This window comes from Capra hircus, chromosome 12 (assembly GCF_001704415.2).
Source record: "Capra hircus breed San Clemente chromosome 12, ASM170441v1, whole genome shotgun sequence".
NCBI lineage: Eukaryota > Metazoa > Chordata > Mammalia > Artiodactyla > Bovidae > Capra > Capra hircus.
The window spans coordinates 969,184-987,376 of NC_030819.1; the positions used below are offsets into that span (position 1 = coordinate 969,184).

At 51.4% G+C, this 18,193-nt stretch overlaps 1 protein-coding gene across 1 annotated transcript in view; it reads left to right on the top strand.

Moving 5' to 3' along the window:
* Positions 1-12,541, top strand: part of ANKRD10 (ankyrin repeat domain 10) — a 31,407-nt gene extending 18,866 nt beyond the window's left edge. Inside the window, exons 4-6 of the mRNA XM_018056350.1 lie at positions 55-290; positions 7,823-7,912; positions 11,017-12,541. Coding sequence (XP_017911839.1) covers positions 55-290; positions 7,823-7,912; positions 11,017-11,471 — 781 coding nt within the window. The 3' untranslated portion in view covers positions 11,472-12,541. The remainder of the gene's footprint in view (positions 1-54; positions 291-7,822; positions 7,913-11,016) is intronic.

Below are 18,193 nucleotides of genomic sequence, written 5' to 3' on the forward strand. Positions count from 1 at the left end.
GAGACCGGACGGGCGTGCCAACGGGGCGTAATTCAGTGTTTTTGTGTCGCACAGCCTGAGAAATGCCAGTGGCCTGACGGCAGCAGACATTGCTCAAACCCAGGGTTTCCGAGAGTGCACCCAGTTTCTCTTGAACCTCCAGAATTGCCATCTGACTCGTTTCCATCACAATGGCACCTTAAACGGAGGCCATCCGAGTATATTTCCTAATCACGTTAGTGTGGGAACAAACCGCAAGAGATGCTTGGAGGATTCGGAACCCCTTGGAGTGAAGAGAGCCAGAACCGCAGGTGAGACCGCTTGTGGGTGGGGCAGGCAGACCTGCCCCCTCCTCTAACGAGTCCTCTCTTTGACCGCTGAGTGCGCCTTGGAGATGACTCCCTCACTGAGGGTGCCTTGCCCGGAGGACTCTGGTACAGTGATGGAGCAGGTTTCCCTGTGTTGCTTCCTGGAAGATTGGCCGTTTAACGAGAGGGGAGGGTGTGAGGGGGCAGTTACGGCCCAAGTGTGAGCGTGTGTGTGCGACTTCCTGCGCGCCCAGGGCTGCCTGCCGTGGATCAGAGTCTCCCCGTCTGTTGTGCCTGCTTGAAATACAACCATTAAACAACCTGCCCTGTGCCTCGTTTTTCCCTGTGAATTTTCCTGGGCTCACAACAACTGTTGGTCTGATGAAAACTACAGTTTCACATCGGGGAAGGTAGATGCTTGCACTGCCCTGCCACGCGGCCTCAGCTGGCCTCCACGCCCCAGTGTGGGGCGTGTGTCAGCGGGGCCCGGCGCACCGCCTCCGCCCTGAGGGGCTACGCCTCCAAGGTAAGTTGTTCTGGTTCTCAGTGTCCTTCCAGCTTGTTGTCTCTAGATGGTTTCAGGACGTGCAAGTAAGCAGAGTCAGCTAGTCACTCTTTGAGGTGTCCCTTTCATATAGGGGGAAGAATTAATATATAGAATCAGAAGACGTTAGTAGCTTTGCAGGAATGTTTAGGAAACTTACATGGAAAGGGAAGTTTAGAGGTGACAGAGTAATCACACTGAAATTACGTGCTCAGACAAGATTTGCCAAGGATAAACAGAGCCATGCCCTTTGGCTTAACAGAAACCGTTCCAGTGTAGTCTGAGAAGACCTGAGCGGCCCGTGCCTTTAAACGTGACGTGCCAGCCTGAGCCTCCCAGGGCTGTGCCTCTTCAGTGTAACTGGCACATATCCAGACAAAAGCATTTCTCCCAGAGTCAATAAAAAGCGAATTATCTCCTTCACAACATTTAAGATGTTGGTCACTGTGAAAAGTTGTGATTATGCAACTTTTCTATAGAATGTATGAATTTAATAGTTTCTAAAACTCATAACTTGTACAAATTATGGGCCTAATTTTTAGAAAGATGTTGTAAAAGTCATACCCAGAACATGAAGATATGTCTAAACTTCAGAAACGAGTCCCTGGTTTGTTCACTGCCTGGTGAGCCTTTTGGAATGCTGTCGTTACTTCAGTGTGTCCTGGTACAGGGGTTACTGTGTCCCTGTCATGTGAGCATAGGGATAAACCTTAAATTCTGTTCAGCGTTTTTAAAGAGATGTCACTTAACATTCACTGAAGATTCAAACGCACCTAAAGACTCTTAAACTAGTCTCTTCAGGGTTCAAGTTCAGTTGAGTTGGCCAGTGTCTCCTCATATTGATGTGTCTGGAAGAGCCTTCCCAAGGGTTCCTGGAAACTTAAGAATTTGCATCCTCGGCCCTGTTGCTGTGCAAATTGGGTTTGAAGAATTATGCAGGTGTTTGGGGACTTTATTTTCCTCTTCCAGACAAGGATTCATCTTGGTCAGCCGAGTTAGAGATTCATGTTCTGCACTTTCAGCTCAAGGTACAACTTTCCCTAAGTGCCCCATTCCTAGCAGTCAGCTCAAGGAAGCCAGTTAAGAAAATGAGGTTGGAACCTGGCGTTTGAGTTCACAGGTGATTACACACACCTAAGGCTGGGCGTTAAATCTTTTTTTACCTTTTTAAAAACATGCCTGAAGTATCTTGGCTACATAAATACATAGCTTGGACCTTATCAATAAGTTTAATCTGTTCTGTATTCCTAGAATTTAATAAATTACACGTACTGATGTTTTTAGTGTGGAATATACCCAAAAGCTATTAATTCCAGAGATTTTTCTGGCTAAGCCAACTCTTAAAAGACGGATGGTGTCCTGTAAAACTGACTCTTAAGTTTGGTGTCACGATTGTGAAAGTTTCCTGCTGTAGTCCGTAGAGAGCAGGATCTCTCTCTCAATAAATGGTTTTTTAAAATGTTAAAGTAATTGGAGTGGTTTTTTCCTTTGAAAACCGTATGATGTAAAAAAATGTAAGGCACTGATCATTTATTTGTATGGCCCAAATACAAACTATCCTTTGAAAGCAAGTTGTCCAGCAGACATGCTGCTGCTGCTGCTACTGCTAAGTCACTTCAGTCGTGTCCAACTGTGCAACCCCATAGACGGCAGCCCATCAGGCTCCTCCGTCCACGGGATTTTCCAGGCAAGAGCACTGGAGGGGGGTGCCATCGCCTTCTCCGCCAGCAGACACGGGTACTTTAAATGCCTTCGATGCAGTTGTTCACAGCAGAGTCAGCATGCACCCTGGTCAGGAGGGTGAGTTGAAATCCAAGATTGATCCTGATGAAAAGTATTTCAGGGTAATATTTTCCCCAGTGTGGGAGATTTGATTCATTTAGGACAATGCAAGGAAATATCAGTTCATAATAACTAGGTTTGGGTTGTTTTCTTTTTTCCCTTCCACATTGACCAACCATTTGCTCCGGATAGAATGACAGGTGGGCCTCAGGACTTGAGCTGCAGCTGTTGAATAAAATCTGTGTTAGGTCTGTTAGCATTCTAGCTTATAGAAGTAACAGTACAATTGTTCACAAGTGTATTCCTTGGAAACTTGTCCAAATTATCAGTGATCCAGGACAGAGGAAAATGCCACTCCCACCCGTGAGAGAAGCTTCATCTTGTTTTTAATCTTTAGTATTTTGAGGTGTAGCTCCAGAGCCTTGACTGGGGAGAGGCGGTGTCAGTGATAGACTGACCCAGGGACCTAGTTTTATCTGGGTGAACAGTTGCCATCCCCAGGAGGCTGTGGTGGTACCAGATCAACCTCAGATGTTAAGTTGACTTCATGGTTTTTGTTCTAATCAAATAAGTATATCACTGAGCTTAGCATCGCATGTATAACATGTTAGGTATTTTAAAACACCTTTTAGGAAAAATGCAGTTTGACTTTGCTTAAAATCGGTCATAGGGAGTTGCTCAGCCCACATTCCTCAGGATGAGATAACAGAGAATCTCCACGTTCTGTTCTTGTTCACGGATGACCAGGCTTAAAAAGACGAGGGGAGAGGAGGGTGGGTGTGACTTGAGCTGGGTGAGTGCTCATGCTGTCGCTGGTGGGCTGGCCCTCCAGGCTGCTCTGTCGAGATTTCCCAGGCAGGAGTGCTGGAGGGGCGCCGTTTCCTTCCCCAGAAATCGTATCTGTGACGCAGTTCCTTCTAGTTCAGGTCCGTACGTCTGACACACAGAAGACCAACCTTGCCGCATGCTCAGCGTTCCTCCAACTTGCAGTAAACGGCTGTGTTTGCTTTTAAAAATGGGACCAAACGTTTGTGAGTGTTCCAGTTAACAAAAGCTGGTTTTAATCTCCAGAGGCATAGCATTTTATATATATATATGAATCATCTGACTGAGTTACCTCTAGGAGCCGAGTCATGTTTGGGTGGGTCTTGAGCTCGGCAGAGCGCGCAGGCCCGTCTGCCCTCCGCGCGTGCGGTGGCTGCGGTGCGCATCAGCCGGGAGCAGGTCCTTCCCAGCACGCTTGGACAGCTCCTCTCTGTCACGTGCACCTTCCCCGCCACCTGCTCCTAGCAGAACCCCAGACCCCTCGTCAGTGTTTCCGTAGCTGTCACTGTAGTTGGTGCCTCTGTTCACCTGCCCTCCTGAACCCCCCCCCGCCCCCGCCTGCTGCAGTTGGGTCTGTGGTGGGAGTCCCAGGCAGGCCATGTAGAAAGAGCCACCTTCCTACTGGCCCTTTGTACTGTTCAGGTTTTGACAGGACTCTTCCTTCAGAGGGTGATCTGAGTGAAATGTGCTGTGAGGAGAAGAGAGCAGTTCTAGTTAGAGATGGAGGGACGCCATTCCTTTCTTGGGGAATGGGGTTCCACCAGCGGGAAGGCTGGAGGGTTGGCAGTGACCTTGGTTACAGGTCAGCTTTGAGGTCTTCCCTGGAAGAGGCACAGAGGGCGGTAGGTCACTACCCTGACCCCAGGCTCCACTGGGCTCCATGCGTGGAAGTGCCCAGCCGTGCTTGCACGGCTGGCAGTGTGTCGAGGAGGACGCCCCATGAGCTAACTAGAGCGCTTAACATCTTCAAGTACAGGACTGTGTAGATTGGGTTTTGCGTATTGAGAGATTTCTCTGCCAAGCCTGACGAGGTGTTCTTCATAAGCCCTAGTCACCTCTGAGTGTGCCTGGCGAGCAGAGTCTTGCGTACACGCTCTGCACCAGGACCAGGGACCTGCATGGCATGGTTCGGGCACGTCTTCCTGAGCTGACCCAGCCCGCACGAAGGGAAGCTTCCTTGGTGGCAAGTTTCTGTAGTGCTGCAGATCCCCGTCTTTAAAAGCTAAGGAAGGTTTTCCTGGTGTTTTCCTATGCCCTTCGGCAGGAGTAGTTTCGTAGTTTTAGGTTCAGCTGGCACCTGGCTTTAGTTTTACTCAGCTCTCTGGTTTATATAAAAACTCGGGCAGGTTTCCATGCCGCCCCGGGGCGCCTTCCTGAATGGAGGATCTTTCCTAGCCCCAGCATCAGGAACAGGAGGCTGCTTGGGCAGTGGTCACACCTGGTCCTGACTCTGCCTCTGGGAGAAGAAGACGGCTTATTCTGAGGCAGTCCTAGGCGACATTCTGTCATAAGAATGCTTGGTCTGGCATGGGTCGGAGTCATGCCAACAGATAACTGCTTTGGAAATCAAAAGATAAGGACACTTAACAAGTGTTTGGTCATTTTTCCTTTTAACTGGAGTAGGAAGATAGGGAATAACTTCTTTTCTAAAACAAATAGAATCAAACATTTTTGAAGAAAGTCTTTTTTCTGAAATGTCTGCAAGCCACCTTTCTCAGATGCAGCGTGGGGCGTTGGAGTTGTTGCATTGGTGATGGAGATAGCGATGTGTGGGGGAAGGCAGTCAAGCCCAGACCCGTGCTCTGGTTTTAATGCAGTTTTAAACGGTAAGTGGTGACACCCTCTGCTCCCGTGGAGCTGTCTGAGCCCTTCGTAATTCCAGGTGCTGGGAAGAAAGACACAGAAACATTGGTATAAGATACATTAAGGGTTCTAGGCAGCTAGGTTAGCAGGCAAGTGGTTGCAAATCCTGGCAGATAGATCGTGGGGAAAACGCCTCGCAAAGAATGTCTATGGAGAAAGTAATTCTAGTCTGTCCACGGTCACATTTAGTAAAGAGCTTGTTAACATCTGAAAGCCTTTAGTCTGTCTCATTTGTGCATGTTTATCCTGCTCTGCTGGTGAGAAACCGCTTTAACAAGAGATGCACCCAGAAGGAGGGCCTTGGGAGGAGCCCTTGGGAGGCGCCGCGTGGCTCTCTAGCTAAGGGACCAGCAGCTCCTGTCTCGGGCATTCTCTGAGTGTCTTCCGGCTCCCTTCGCCACCAGCTCTTCGGGCCCCCTAGTGGCAGGTCCGCCCTCTCGTCCTGCTTCGTTTGGTTGCCAGTCTTGACTACCTGTCCCTAACGGTTCTGCTTGCTTTCTGTGGCTGTGCCCTTCCTAGCTGGAGTGTGGGCTTCATCCACTGGTGGGACGCTCCAGGCGCTGGGCTTGGGGAGTGAACAGACAGTTGGCCTGCTTCTGTGAAGCTGTTCTGTTGTGCCTTTTGGGGAAGAGGGGGTCCTCATGTCGTACCTGTCAGCTTTTCTTTTTAAAAGCTGCTTTCAGAGATCTGAAGTTGCAGCTGTAACCTAGGTGTCCGTTTCCCCGAGGCGCACTGGCCCTGAATTCCAGAACAAAGCCAGGCAGCTGGAGGATGGCCTCGTCAAGCTGTCTGTGCTGTGTCCCCAGTGAAGTCTGACCTTTCGTTTCAGGCCATCTGTGGCTTTGCCCGATAGGCCACACTGCTGCCCCGTCAGCTGCCTGATCTGGCTTATCAGACGCGGAGCCCGTGTGTCACTGCGGAGACAGCCAGAGGTTGGGAGGGTTTTGTCTCCTTGTACCTGCGCTTCCCTCCCCCAACCACCCCCTTTCTCTTTTTTTAAGAAAAGATGGCCTGTCTACCACTGATTTCTTGAAAGTTCCCTGTTTGGTAGTGAAGCTGGAACCTAGCCTATCACTGACCTCAGTGGGGCCTTGGAGGATTAAGAAAAGCTTTGAGAGCCGCTGAAGTCCTCCGTCTGTCGCCTCTGGTTTCAAAGCACTTCTGCTTCTAGGGTGTCTGTGGCCTCGTGTCCGTGCAGATTCCTGTTTTTTCTTAACAGCACACGTCACACCATTCTGCTCGTTTCTTCTGCATACTAATCTTCAAATTTGTGTTTCTCTTATTAAGACTTTTTCATCTAAAACTTTTAAAAGTTTGGGGATACTCTGAAACTGATATGTTCATTCCAACATTGAAAACAATTCATGTGCCTCTAGAAGTGGTTGAAGCTGCATAGTTCAAGTCTTTCTGTTTTTAAACGTTTATTTGAAAGAAATAGCGCTGAAAGTTGTTGCTCAGTTGCTGTATATCTCCTGTGACCCAGAAACCATCCTGGTTCATCTCGGTGAAGAAGCAGAACTGTACGCAGAAGTGTGTTTTTAGGGATGGTGGGCAGTTACGGTGTTCATGATGGGGAAGGAGCCCCACTCGGGCAGCAGTGGGGAGCTGGGTGGCAGGTGAGCGGTTGGTGGTCCAGCCATTCAGGGAGCTGTTACTCAGCTTTAAGGGTCCTTTTCAGTTTAGTTGTTGGGATGTGTTTGTTTTGTGGTAAATGAATATGGGCAAGACGTGCAATGTCTTTCAGATCTGATGATTTTTAAGACTGGATAGCTATGCGCAGCGTGGCACTGGCTGCTCCTGAGAAGTAGGGGCCCCAGGGTTAGCAGGAGGTGTTTGCACAGAGTGTGTAAGCCCCGCAGGAAGGGGTACCAAGTGTGCACACGCGCTGTTCTCCACGATGCAAGTGTGGGCATGCCCTAAGGCGCGTGCGTAGCTTCAGCCCCTGACGTCCTGGAGCCCAGAAGCTTACTGGGTCTTCCCAGTTGCGTCACACCTTGGGGCACAGGGCCAGAGCTGCTCTCACCCCATATCTGACGAGCTTGTCTTGATCTTGGGATTTACTTTATTTTCTATTAATGAAATCACTGATTTCTTAATTTGAGGATCATTGTAATGGTTTTTATGTTACTCAAGAATGGTCATTTCTTTATGAGAAACAACTGAAGGAACATTTAGGGGTGTAACAGAGCATCCTGAATCTTTAAAAGTATTTAGAAATAAATGTCTTCAAGTTACATAACTGCTTCATGTTGCCCAAATACCAGCCTTAAATGAGAATTTACACCAGCAAGTAAATCTCGAGTAGGTGTCTGAATTGCCATGACTTCATCAAAGCCGCGCGTTTCAGGAATTATTCTCTATTGTGGGAAAGTAAGTTTCTTGGTAGTGTGCCAAGGTCATTGGTAATCCATAGATTATTAAGCTATTTGACAGTTTGGGAGCATCCAGTGCTCTGATGACAAGGATTGGGGCGCATCTGTCTTAGGTGCAAGGAGCCTGAACATGTCTGTTTTCTGTGCAGCCCACAGTCTGGATGAGTCCATGCCGCTCGTGAGTGGTGAGGCGGAAGACGACCCCGACAAGATGCACGTGGACAGAGAGCTCGTCACAGGTGGGGGCGGACAGGTTCCCGTTAGCCGCAGCCGCGGTCCAACGGTCGAAGACACCAAACTGCCGGAGGGCGGTGCCGTTGGACCGAAAGAAATAGAAATCTATACTGTTTCGGCAATGCAGACCCCCTGTCGTTGCAAGAACCAGTATTCGTGTTATTTCTAACATGAGTTGGCTCAGACAGTTTTTGCACTTTGTCCAGCGTTTTAAAGGATGTCTGCTGTGATTTGGACAAGTTTGTAGATACAAGAATTAAGTGTTTTGGTGCATTTTATGGATATGAAAAATATAAGTGCAATCTTTCTATTTTGATTTGAGGCTTTTGCTTAATGTGCCTTGTTTGACTTTAATGAGGTTTAACATTTTTCATTTTCTGATACAGGACTTTGGGGTGAATTTATCAAACAAATAGCTATTGCTAGTTTCAAAGGGATAAAGGGCAGAAGGAGTGGCTGGCTGTAACCACTGAGAACTCGTGGATGTCCTGGTTTTGACTTGTAACCAGTCAGGCCAGTGTGGGATATTCCACTCAGCCCTCCTGGTTTCTTTGGTTTGTGTGGCATTCACTCTGAATCTACTAAAATGCTGAGGATCGTGTCAGCGCAAAACACATTTTTCACTAAAATTTTTAGTATGTTAAAAGAGTTGATGGTCACTTTTGGTTTTTAAAAGGTAAGGGCTCTGTTTCTGTTAGTATGTAGAGTAAACATATAGCCATTTAGTTAATGCTTTTTTCTATCATTTATTTAGGTGAGTCCATTCTCAATGTTGTATTTGGAAATAGACACTGTTTCTTTTTTAAGTTTTATTATTATGTCTGTGTGCTAAATTCTTGTTTCTCAGGGGTACATGAAAAAAATCATCTTTGTTCATGTAATGAAAACGAGTGCATCTTCCTAGAAGCTACCGAATTGTTAATGGGTAGAGTCACCATTTTGCCGGGTAATTAAGTGAAGTGGGCAGATTTTCCAAGGGAAGTTCTGATTGGAAAATACATTTTAAAATCTTGGTAAAGACAAGCAACAAAACTCAAAGCCAGCTTTAAAAAATGGCATCGCTGCATGCTTCTGAAAAGGTAGACGTCATTGCTCTTCGATCTTCAGACATTTTACTTCCCTGGGTTTTCAAGTTAAATTTAATGCCACACTTGAACCTGACACTGAACAGCCCATTATTTAAACTCAGCTCATCCCATGTAACAGGTCTCGAGTAAGCATTCCCCATATTTTTCATCATTTCATTTATAACACTCTTTCAGCAAACAAAATGTATTAAATCGCTAGAGATGACCTGCAGTGGGTGGACAAGGTGGAGGGCGGGGGGAAGTCCTGGAAGGCAGCCTGGAGCAGAGTTTGCAGGGTTCTGGGCCGGTGGCAGCGGAGGGCATCAGCAGGCGGGTCTGGCCAGGCGCCAGTAGTCTCAGCCCATCTCTGGGACGCTTGCTGTTTTCACGCTCAGTTTTACTAGATGTTCCGTGATGCCGTGAGGTTCTGCTAACCTTGGTTTTGAGGTTGCGTAACTGGGCACCAGAGAAAAACAGCGCACACGCAGTGAACATTAAACGGAAAAATATCAGTCTAATCGACCCGGATTTCCGAGGCCCAGTCTCCTGAAAATACAGTTGCCATCCCTGTTAGCAGTACCATGGTTGTCTTAATGACTATCAAGGTCACCATCCTACCCATGAGTTTCATCCCCAGGGAAAGCTGCTGGTTTTTGAAAAAAATAAACATTTCTCTGGGAATAGCTTGTGTAGTTTTTACTTTCATCTCATGTTTAGTTCTTGAAACACTTGCTCTCCAGCCTTGAGTTTAACTAAACAGAAAAGCTGTCATTTAATTTGAAAAGAAATAGCCCACAACCCTCTGAAGAATTTATAGAAGTTCTTAAACTATCACTTAAACTGCCAGAAAATGGAAAATTAGTGGCATGTTTAGATGTTTTTGTTCATTGAATGAGCTATGATTTTCCATCATCAGGAGAACTTGCAGGACACACAGAAACCTCTATCCGAGTGCAAACCCGAGCGGGGGTCATGGTGTGGGCGCTGTGATAGGGCCAGGGACACACAGCAACCTGTCCTCACTCTGAAGGTGACAGAGTCAAGCTTTAATGTCATGCCTTGCTTCAGCAGTGCAGGACACTGGGGTAAAATTTAACATCATCAAGCAAGTCACACCCTTAGACTGTTTCTGTACTGTTGTGTGAATTCCTGTGAGCGTGAATTAATCCTCAGGTTTCGTTATACAGAAAAATACCTTGCCATTGCCTGTTCCCATGTGGCCAAATGTTTTGTGACTGACTTTTTTTTCCCATAAGACATCCCCTCTTAACGGATGTCTGTATATGCAGATTATGGGTTTTGACAGTGGATCCTTGGACACCACAGTCACTAATTGCTGAACCCAGAGGACACTTCAGGACGTGCTCGTGGCTCAGGACTGCGCGCGTGGGATCTTGGGGTTCGTGGTCTGTGGCCTGCCTGCGCTGCTCTGTGGCATCTTGCAGAAATGCTGTGTGATCCAGGCGTTGCTAAAGAACCACAGCCCCGCTCCCACCCCTGTGTGGGCTCCCCCGCCTTGGAGGAGGCACGGTGAGGAGCCTCCGGGGACGCTGTCAATGTCATCCTGGGAGCTTCCTTAATTCACACGCTTCATCAGTTGCTTTTCTTTAAAAAAAAAAAAAAGGCTTGAAGTTTTCTGGTTTTAGCACTTTGTTGGGAACACTTGAACGTTCCTTTCTGACGGACTTTTTCGAGGGTCGTGATTTTTAAAACTGCTCTCCAAACCTAGTCTTAAACTGAGAGCAGTCCAATGCTATTGGTATTTTCCGCGTGGCATATTTGTCAGCTGAAGCTTTTTTCATTTGGTTCCCCTACACTGGTGAAATTTCTTAAGTGTTTCCTGTCTTACCGGGCAAATGCAACTGGTAATGTTTTATTTTTAAATCACTTACGCACAGTTTTTTGCCTTGCAAAAGAAACTGGTTTGTGTAAAGAGAAGAAGCTAAATCAATCCTGTAAAATGGTAGCAGCAAGGAAGGGTTTTATAGTCTCTCCTGCCTTCTGGTTCTGAATTTTGGTGACAGGTGTATTTCTTAATGCAGATATGAAAAACAGTAGCTCCGTATCGAACACACTGACAAACGGCTGTGTCGCCAATGGACACTCGGACTTCCCCTCCTCGGCGCAGCCCGGTGGGATGGAGAGCAGGAGTGGTCAGTGCCCGGCAGGCCTTAACGGAGTCGGCGCTGGCCTGGCTCCAGGGCCGCCTTTCCCGAGCGGCCAGGGCTCCGCCGGCGTTAACGGGACTGAGGAGCCGGAAAGGAGCCCTCACGTCAGCCCGGAGACGTGCGGCTCTCTGCACCTCGACGGGAGCCCGAGCAGCTGCGTGGCCAGCAGGCCGTCCTGGGCGGAGGAGAGCCTGCGCTACGGACACTACCACGGCTTTGGGGACACGGCCGAGAGCGTCCCCGAGCTCAGCAGCGCGCTGGAGCACGCCGGCCCCGCGCCGGCGGAGCAGGGCCACCACGGCGCCGCGCACCTGCCCCACGGCTCCTAGGGCCGCGGGCCCCCGCCGCCGGGTTAGGGTTAGCCGTGCGGCGGCGCGTGCTTTCGCTTTCTGCAAGAGCGCGCTCCGTGCGGCAGGCCGCCTCAAGCCCCGGCGCGAGCGCAGGCAGGGCTTACCCAGCGCACGGCTGTCTCCGCGGGGCAGGGGGCCTCTTTCAGGACGCGCTTTCAGAACTTACGTTTTCTGCTGCCAATCTCGATATTCTCTTCTGAATACTGTCACCTTAAATTGCCATTTCCCCTTCTGTCGAATTAAATTTTATCTGATGAAGGATTGGAGACAGTTGAGTGAGGTGCCTGGTAAACCCGCCCCTTGGCAGGTGGGCATCACTTTGAAGAGCTTGCTGTTCCTCTTCCCTGTGGGATTTTTGACAGAAGACAACTATGCCCCAGGCAGGGCACAGCCTTACACGGATTTCCTGCCGCGATTTGTACGAGAAAAGAGCGTTTGTCTTTTTCATGGAACCTTTGCTGCCTGCCACGTGGTGAAGATCTTCCTGGTACACGCACACTGGCCTGAGGACGCCCACGGTGCCTCCTTGAACGGTGGCGCTCGCTGCCCTGTTTGCACCGGCGGCGCGTGCGGCCTGGGCCTGGCTGCCGACCCGCCGTGCTTTCACCCGGGTTTCCTACTCGGGCCTGAGGATTTCTACCGCAGACAACGGTTTCCTCTGTATGCAGTGGGAGTTATTCTTTGTAGGGACTGCCAGGTCAACATACCTAACTGACCCTTTCGACCTATTCTTTCTCTTCTCCTTGCTTCTGTTTCTTGGGGGTTTCTGCTTTAAAATATATACCACAATGTGTATCCTGTTAACAGAATTTTGAATCTCTCTTAATAAAGCTGCGTTGTTTATGGATTTATAGAAATTAGCTTTTGTTTACGCAGCTAGTGGTCACACTGTGCGGCTGTTGTCGTGAATTTTTACTTTTCTGATTTTTGTGATAAAAAATTGGTGGATAGAAGATGCGTCAGATGAACAAAACCAATGTTCTCCGAGTGTTACTAACGTTTTGTTTTTAAGCTGTCCTTTACAGATTGAATAAAAAACTCTCACACGCGCTGTGTTTCTGGGTGTGCTTGCGGTGTGGGGGCGGCGGGGCCTGTGGCGGGAGCGGTCACCTGGCCTTCTGCGTGTGAGCTGTGCTGCCCTCTTCCGATTGCCCGCGGAGCGCTTGTTAGCACCTCCGGCTTCTCACCTGCTTTCGGCTTACGGGCACATTGGGTCTCTCTCGGGAGGCGCGGGGTCTCTCGGGAGGCACGGGGTCTCTTGGGAGGAGGGTGGGGGGTGTTAGGAATTGCTGTCAGCTGACAGTACTTCCCTGCACGCTTGTCTTCAAAAAGAACCACAGCCATAGCTCCTTCAGCTTCTTTGAGCCAGCACATATTAATACATGGAAGCCTTTTAAATACATAAATCTTAGTTACCATGTGGAAACAGAAGAGCCACTCTGGCAGGCCTAGACTGACTGAAGTCGCTCGGTCGTGTCCGACTCTGTGACCCCACGGACTGCAGCCCACCAGGCTCCTCTGCCCATGGCATTCTCCAGGCAATAGTACTGGAGTGGATTGCCATTTCCTTCTCCAGGGGATCTTCCCGACCCAGGACTCGAACCCGGGTCTCCCGCACTGTAGACAGACGCTTCACCGGCTGGGCCACCAGGGAAGGCCTCTGGCGTGCCTAGTGTGTCACTGAAAGCTTTCAGTGCTCTGTGCATTATGGAAAAACCCTCGGCCCCTGTTTGGAGCATCACGGGAGTTACTGTGTGCTGAGACGGAGCCCAGGACGAGTGCCTTCTCCCTGCCACCTTCTCCCGTGCGGGCGCCTGCCATCACGCCCGAACCCCGCTGACCTCGGAAGCCGTGTTCAGGGACTGATCCCGAAGTCGCCAGAGGCCGAGTTCCAGGAGAGGGGAAACCTGGTGCCATTCGTCCCTTCACCCTGTGTGAGCTGTATCTTCAAGAATCTCAAAGGCTTCGCGGCGAGAACTGTTAATGACAGTTACTGGAAAGCATTAACCGAATCTGCTAAAGGTCAGGACATCTGGTTCGTCCTGGATTGGACACAGGTGGACTGGTTCTTGGAGGTGAGATTGCTGCATAGAGGCGCTGCTTGAGCACCTCTACACTCCCTGGGTGATTGATACATTGTGGTTCAAAGTCATGATGCTGGGATTGTTATACTGAAATTCTGCTTTGCCTGGAATCGGCTTCAGAGTAATATAGAAGGGGAAGAATTTTTACAATTAGGACTTTTAAGAAGAAAACAAATGTTCTCATTAATACTTTTTTTTTTTATTAATGTGGACGTCATTTTCACACTGACCAAAAATAAGCTCAAATTTTTGCTCTGCTTAACTCACCAAAATTAAGCTCATGCTGAACAGTCACCGGTTCTCAGTTTTTGGTCTGAAGAGCCTTATCGGCCCTAGTATTAAATACCCAGTGGCAAGCAGCTGGAAAATGAAAGAAGTCCATTTACAGTAACATCAAAACCCTAAGCTTCCTGGGAATGCCTTTAAAGGTGGGGTATGCGGCTAGGCAGGCATCACGGGGCCACGGGAGGGGGACGAGATAACAGCAACCGCGAGCAGAGTGAAGGGCCAGGGTGACCCGGGCAGCCTCAGCCGGCAGGGGCGTGAGTGCAGCGGGAGGCAGCGGGGGGCGGGCAGAGGGAGGGATTGCGGAGGGGGCGAGACTGCGTAGTCCGGGATGTGTGAGAGCGCCCGCCCAGTGTAAGAGTGCCCGCCCCGAGGGCCTGGGAGGGACCCCGCCGCGGAGAAGGCGCTCCGCGTGTGCTCCAGTGACACGTCGGGCCGCAGAGGCCCAGCGCGGTGAGAGCGGAGGGCGGCAGAGGCGCCGGCCGCCGAGTCCAAGGGGCCGTCACACTTTTCCGCCAAGGATGCAGCGCCCTGAGCAGGCAGGGCAGAAACAGGCCCTCGGCGCAGGGAGCCCGCTGCGGGGCCCGGCTTCCCTCCACGGCAAGGGAGAGCGCGAGAGGGCGGCCCCCAGGCTCCTCGCCCCGCTGCCGGCTCCCTAGAAGTCCCCGGACCGTCTCTGACACTGTCCGCACCCCGACACGTCCAAAGATGTTCATTGTAACAGCGCACAATCAGAGGCGACCGCCGTGACCGTGAATCGCGACCCAGCACGGCCATCCGTGGACACGAGCCAGGGCTTCACGAGGGGTGGGGGGCCCGTCAGGCGTGACCTGGACAGCAGGGACCAGTGCAGGGTGGCGCGTACTTGGCGCGTACAGCGCGGGTGCGTGTGTGCACGCTTAGAAGGCGCAACCCAGCCCCGCGAGCTGTCGGTGGATGCACGCACACGTGTGGGAAAGGAGTGCACCACAGGCTCGGGAGTGACGTCCACCCCCTCCCAGAGAGAACGCCAGAGGGACGGAGGGCTGGCGGGGCGATGGGGAGCGCACCAAGGAGACAGCCGCCTTTTCATTTCATTCCTGTTGTTCTTTCGTTTGTTCAGGAAGATCTGAAACAAAGACATTTAAATTAAAATGTTCTAAGGATAAAATAAGACATCAGATTAGAGCAATTTAGCTGGGTTACCCTAAGCCCACTGCCCAAGCTTTCAACCTACCGCCCCCTCCCGGGTACCTCCCTGAACGGCAAGACTCCGGTGCAGCTGGAAAGCTGGAAAAAATCTAGGTTTTTCTGGTTTGCCGTTTACACCGCCACAGCGCTGTCACCAGTGAATTCATCTCCAGTGTTTTCAGAAACAGCTACAAAAATGGCAGCAGACGCCTCAGCGAGCCGGTCCCACCCCCTCCTGCTAAAAGACATCCTCTCAGGCCCAACACTTGCTTTACGGCTTTCCTGACAGTTCCTGTAACTCAGAATAGCCTGAGCTGATTTTACCAGCGAAACAACATGCGCCCAGACATCAAACAACACCAACTCTCCAACTCACAGCAACAACACGACACGACTCTCTATTCCCGGTGCTTTGAACTCTGGGAAAAGAGGAGCCGTGAAAGGCCCCATGGCACAGCGCAGCTCTCAGCCCGCAGACCAACCCCCTGCCCAGGGCTAGAATCCCCGCCGTGGCCGGGGCTGCAGTGGGGGATGAGGCTGAGGTCCCAGAAGAGGACAGAGCATTGGCCCACGTGTCAGCAATGGCCCCATGCACCTCGGCCTTCAGTGGGCAGAGCTCAGGACCCTCGGGGTTGACGTGGAGGCAGGGCTCCCCTCTCGGGCTGGTGGAGGCTGGCTGTAGGGACACGCAGATTGCGAGGCGGAGAAACCTCAGCTTTGTTGGAGGCAGCAGCTTCTCCCAGCGACGGGACCGGGAAGAGAACGCGCCCGGCTGAGGGAACCGGGGGAAACTGGCCAGACCGTGCTGTGGGCGCGTCCAGCCGACAGCTCTCTCCTCTCGAACCTTCTCTGCCTGCCTCTCTTCTCTTAACGCAGCGGGCCTTTTGCGTCCTCACGGGCTCTGACCGACAAGCCCAGGAGGCCCTGCTCGCCTGTGTTCCTCACCAACCTTCCAGAAACAGGAAAGGCCCTCCGAGCCGCCAGCCCGGCCCGTAGAACTAGCCGTTCCCAGTCCCAGGTGGAGCTTCTGCCCTGACCCACACGCAGCCGCCACCCGCGGTGGGTGGTGTGAGCCAGTCTCCCATTTGACCGGGACCCGGAGGCCCCTGACAGAGGGCGGCCTTCCTGACCCCTCCCAGCGTGTCTCGGGGGCTCCCTGGGACAGGGGGCAAGCGGTCAGCCCCCCAGGCTCCAGCCAAGAGCAGCAGCAGGAAGAGGGAGGGGCCAAGGCAGAGAGGGGCCCCCAGAGCCATAGGAAACCGGTTGGCTCAGCGGAGAGACGTGCGCTCACAGAGGGGGCGGCAGACAGAGCGATAGGGGGTCACAGTCAGGGAGCCCGCAGTCGACCCCCCTCACCCCCCGGGGGTCAGGGAGGAAAGGCGCTGTCACGGGAGCCGCTCCAAACTTCATCTGTCCGGATGGCTTCTACGGACTGTGAACTGGACGAAGCGCTCGCTGTACTTTCTGTTACCGTATGGAGGGCCTGCGTGCTAAGTCACTTCAGTCGTGTCCGACCCTCTGTGACCCCACGGCCTGTAGCCCGCCAGGCTCCTCTGTCCATGGGGTTCTCCATCCTGGAGTGGGCTGCCATGCCCTCCTCCAGGGGATCTTCCTGACCCAGGGGTCAAACCCACGCTTCCTGCATTGGCAGGCTGATGCTTTACCACTGAGCCACTTGGGAAGCCCAGTTCAGTTCAGTTCAGTTGCTCAGTCGTGTCCGACTCTTTGCGACCCCATGAATCGCAGCACGCCAGGCCTCCCTGTTCATCACCAACTCCCAGAGTTCACTCAGACTCACGTCCATTTAGTCAGTGATGCCCTCCAGCCATCTCATCCTCTGTCGTCCCCTTCTCCTCCTGCCCCCAATCCCTCCCAGCATCACAGTCTTCTCCAATGAGTCAACTCTTCTCATCAGGTGGCCAAAGTACTGGAATTTCAGCTTTAGCATCGTTCCTTCCAAAGAAATCCTAGGACTGATCTCCTTCAGAATGGACTGGTTGGATCTCCTTGCAGTCCAAGGGACTCTCAAGAGTCTTCTCCAACACCACAGTTCAAAAGCATCAATTCAAAGCCCTCCTGAGGGTGCCCTCCTGGGACACGTGAACCAAGCCCACACCCTTCAGACAGGAAGAGAGACTAGCCCGGACCCGTGGCCCCAAGCCATCCCCAGGTGTCCCTGTGAACACAGTAGATACGAAAGCAGATCCGGGTGTGACTGTGCATGCACCCCAGCGTGCACACACACACGCACACACGTGCACGCACACACGCACACGTGCACACACGCACATGTGCACACACGTGCACGTACACACGTGCACACACACACACGTCCCCGGCAAGGGGGTGCAGATGCCAGCAGGGAAGACCAGGCGGTTCACACAGGCCCCAGGAGGGGACCGCGGATGCAGTATCTCCAGGCTCTGGGTATACACGACCCACTTAACCTGGAAAAGGAAGAGGGGTTAAATTCTGTGATGCTCGTGGGGAAGGGGAGGGGTTGGAGGAGGCCGTGAAGATAAGCAAGGCCAGTCTGTGCCCAGAGCGTCTGCAGGTACCGGGTTCGTGTTTGCTGTTGAAAATTGAGTGACGCTGGTAATGCGCTTGTCGCAAAGACTGACGTCTTAGAAAGAGGCTGAGAGCCCCTCCTTCCTCCCTGAGCATGATGAGGGCTCACCTGTCTGATGGAAAAAATGTATACAGTCAAGTCACAGGAGAGATCTCTCTGCAAAAGAAGCTGAGAACCGGCACAGGGAAAGGGGGAACAAGACGACAGAGAAATTAGCGTTTCATAGGACGTCTGGGACCCGATGGAGCCAAGTTTACCTTTGCTTCCAGCATCGCAGGGTCACGGACAGGCCCCTCCATGGGGCGCAGGGCGCCTCGCTCCTGATTAACCGACAGCGCCCCCGGAAAGCCTTCGGGAATGGCCATCTCTGATTTACCCCAGATGCCCACTGCGGTCCTGTCTGCCTTTAATTTCACCATCTGATTCAAATTACTTGAGATTGAGCAAGTTGGCTCCTTGACTGGGTGGGGATTTTTAAAGCCGGAATGGGGATATTTAAAGTATCTGAGGCTGGTTTTGAAACTGGAGAGGGAGTAGTTGCTTCGCCTTGAGAGAGGCTCCCCATGGCAAAGCAGTTAGAAACGCAGTTAAAA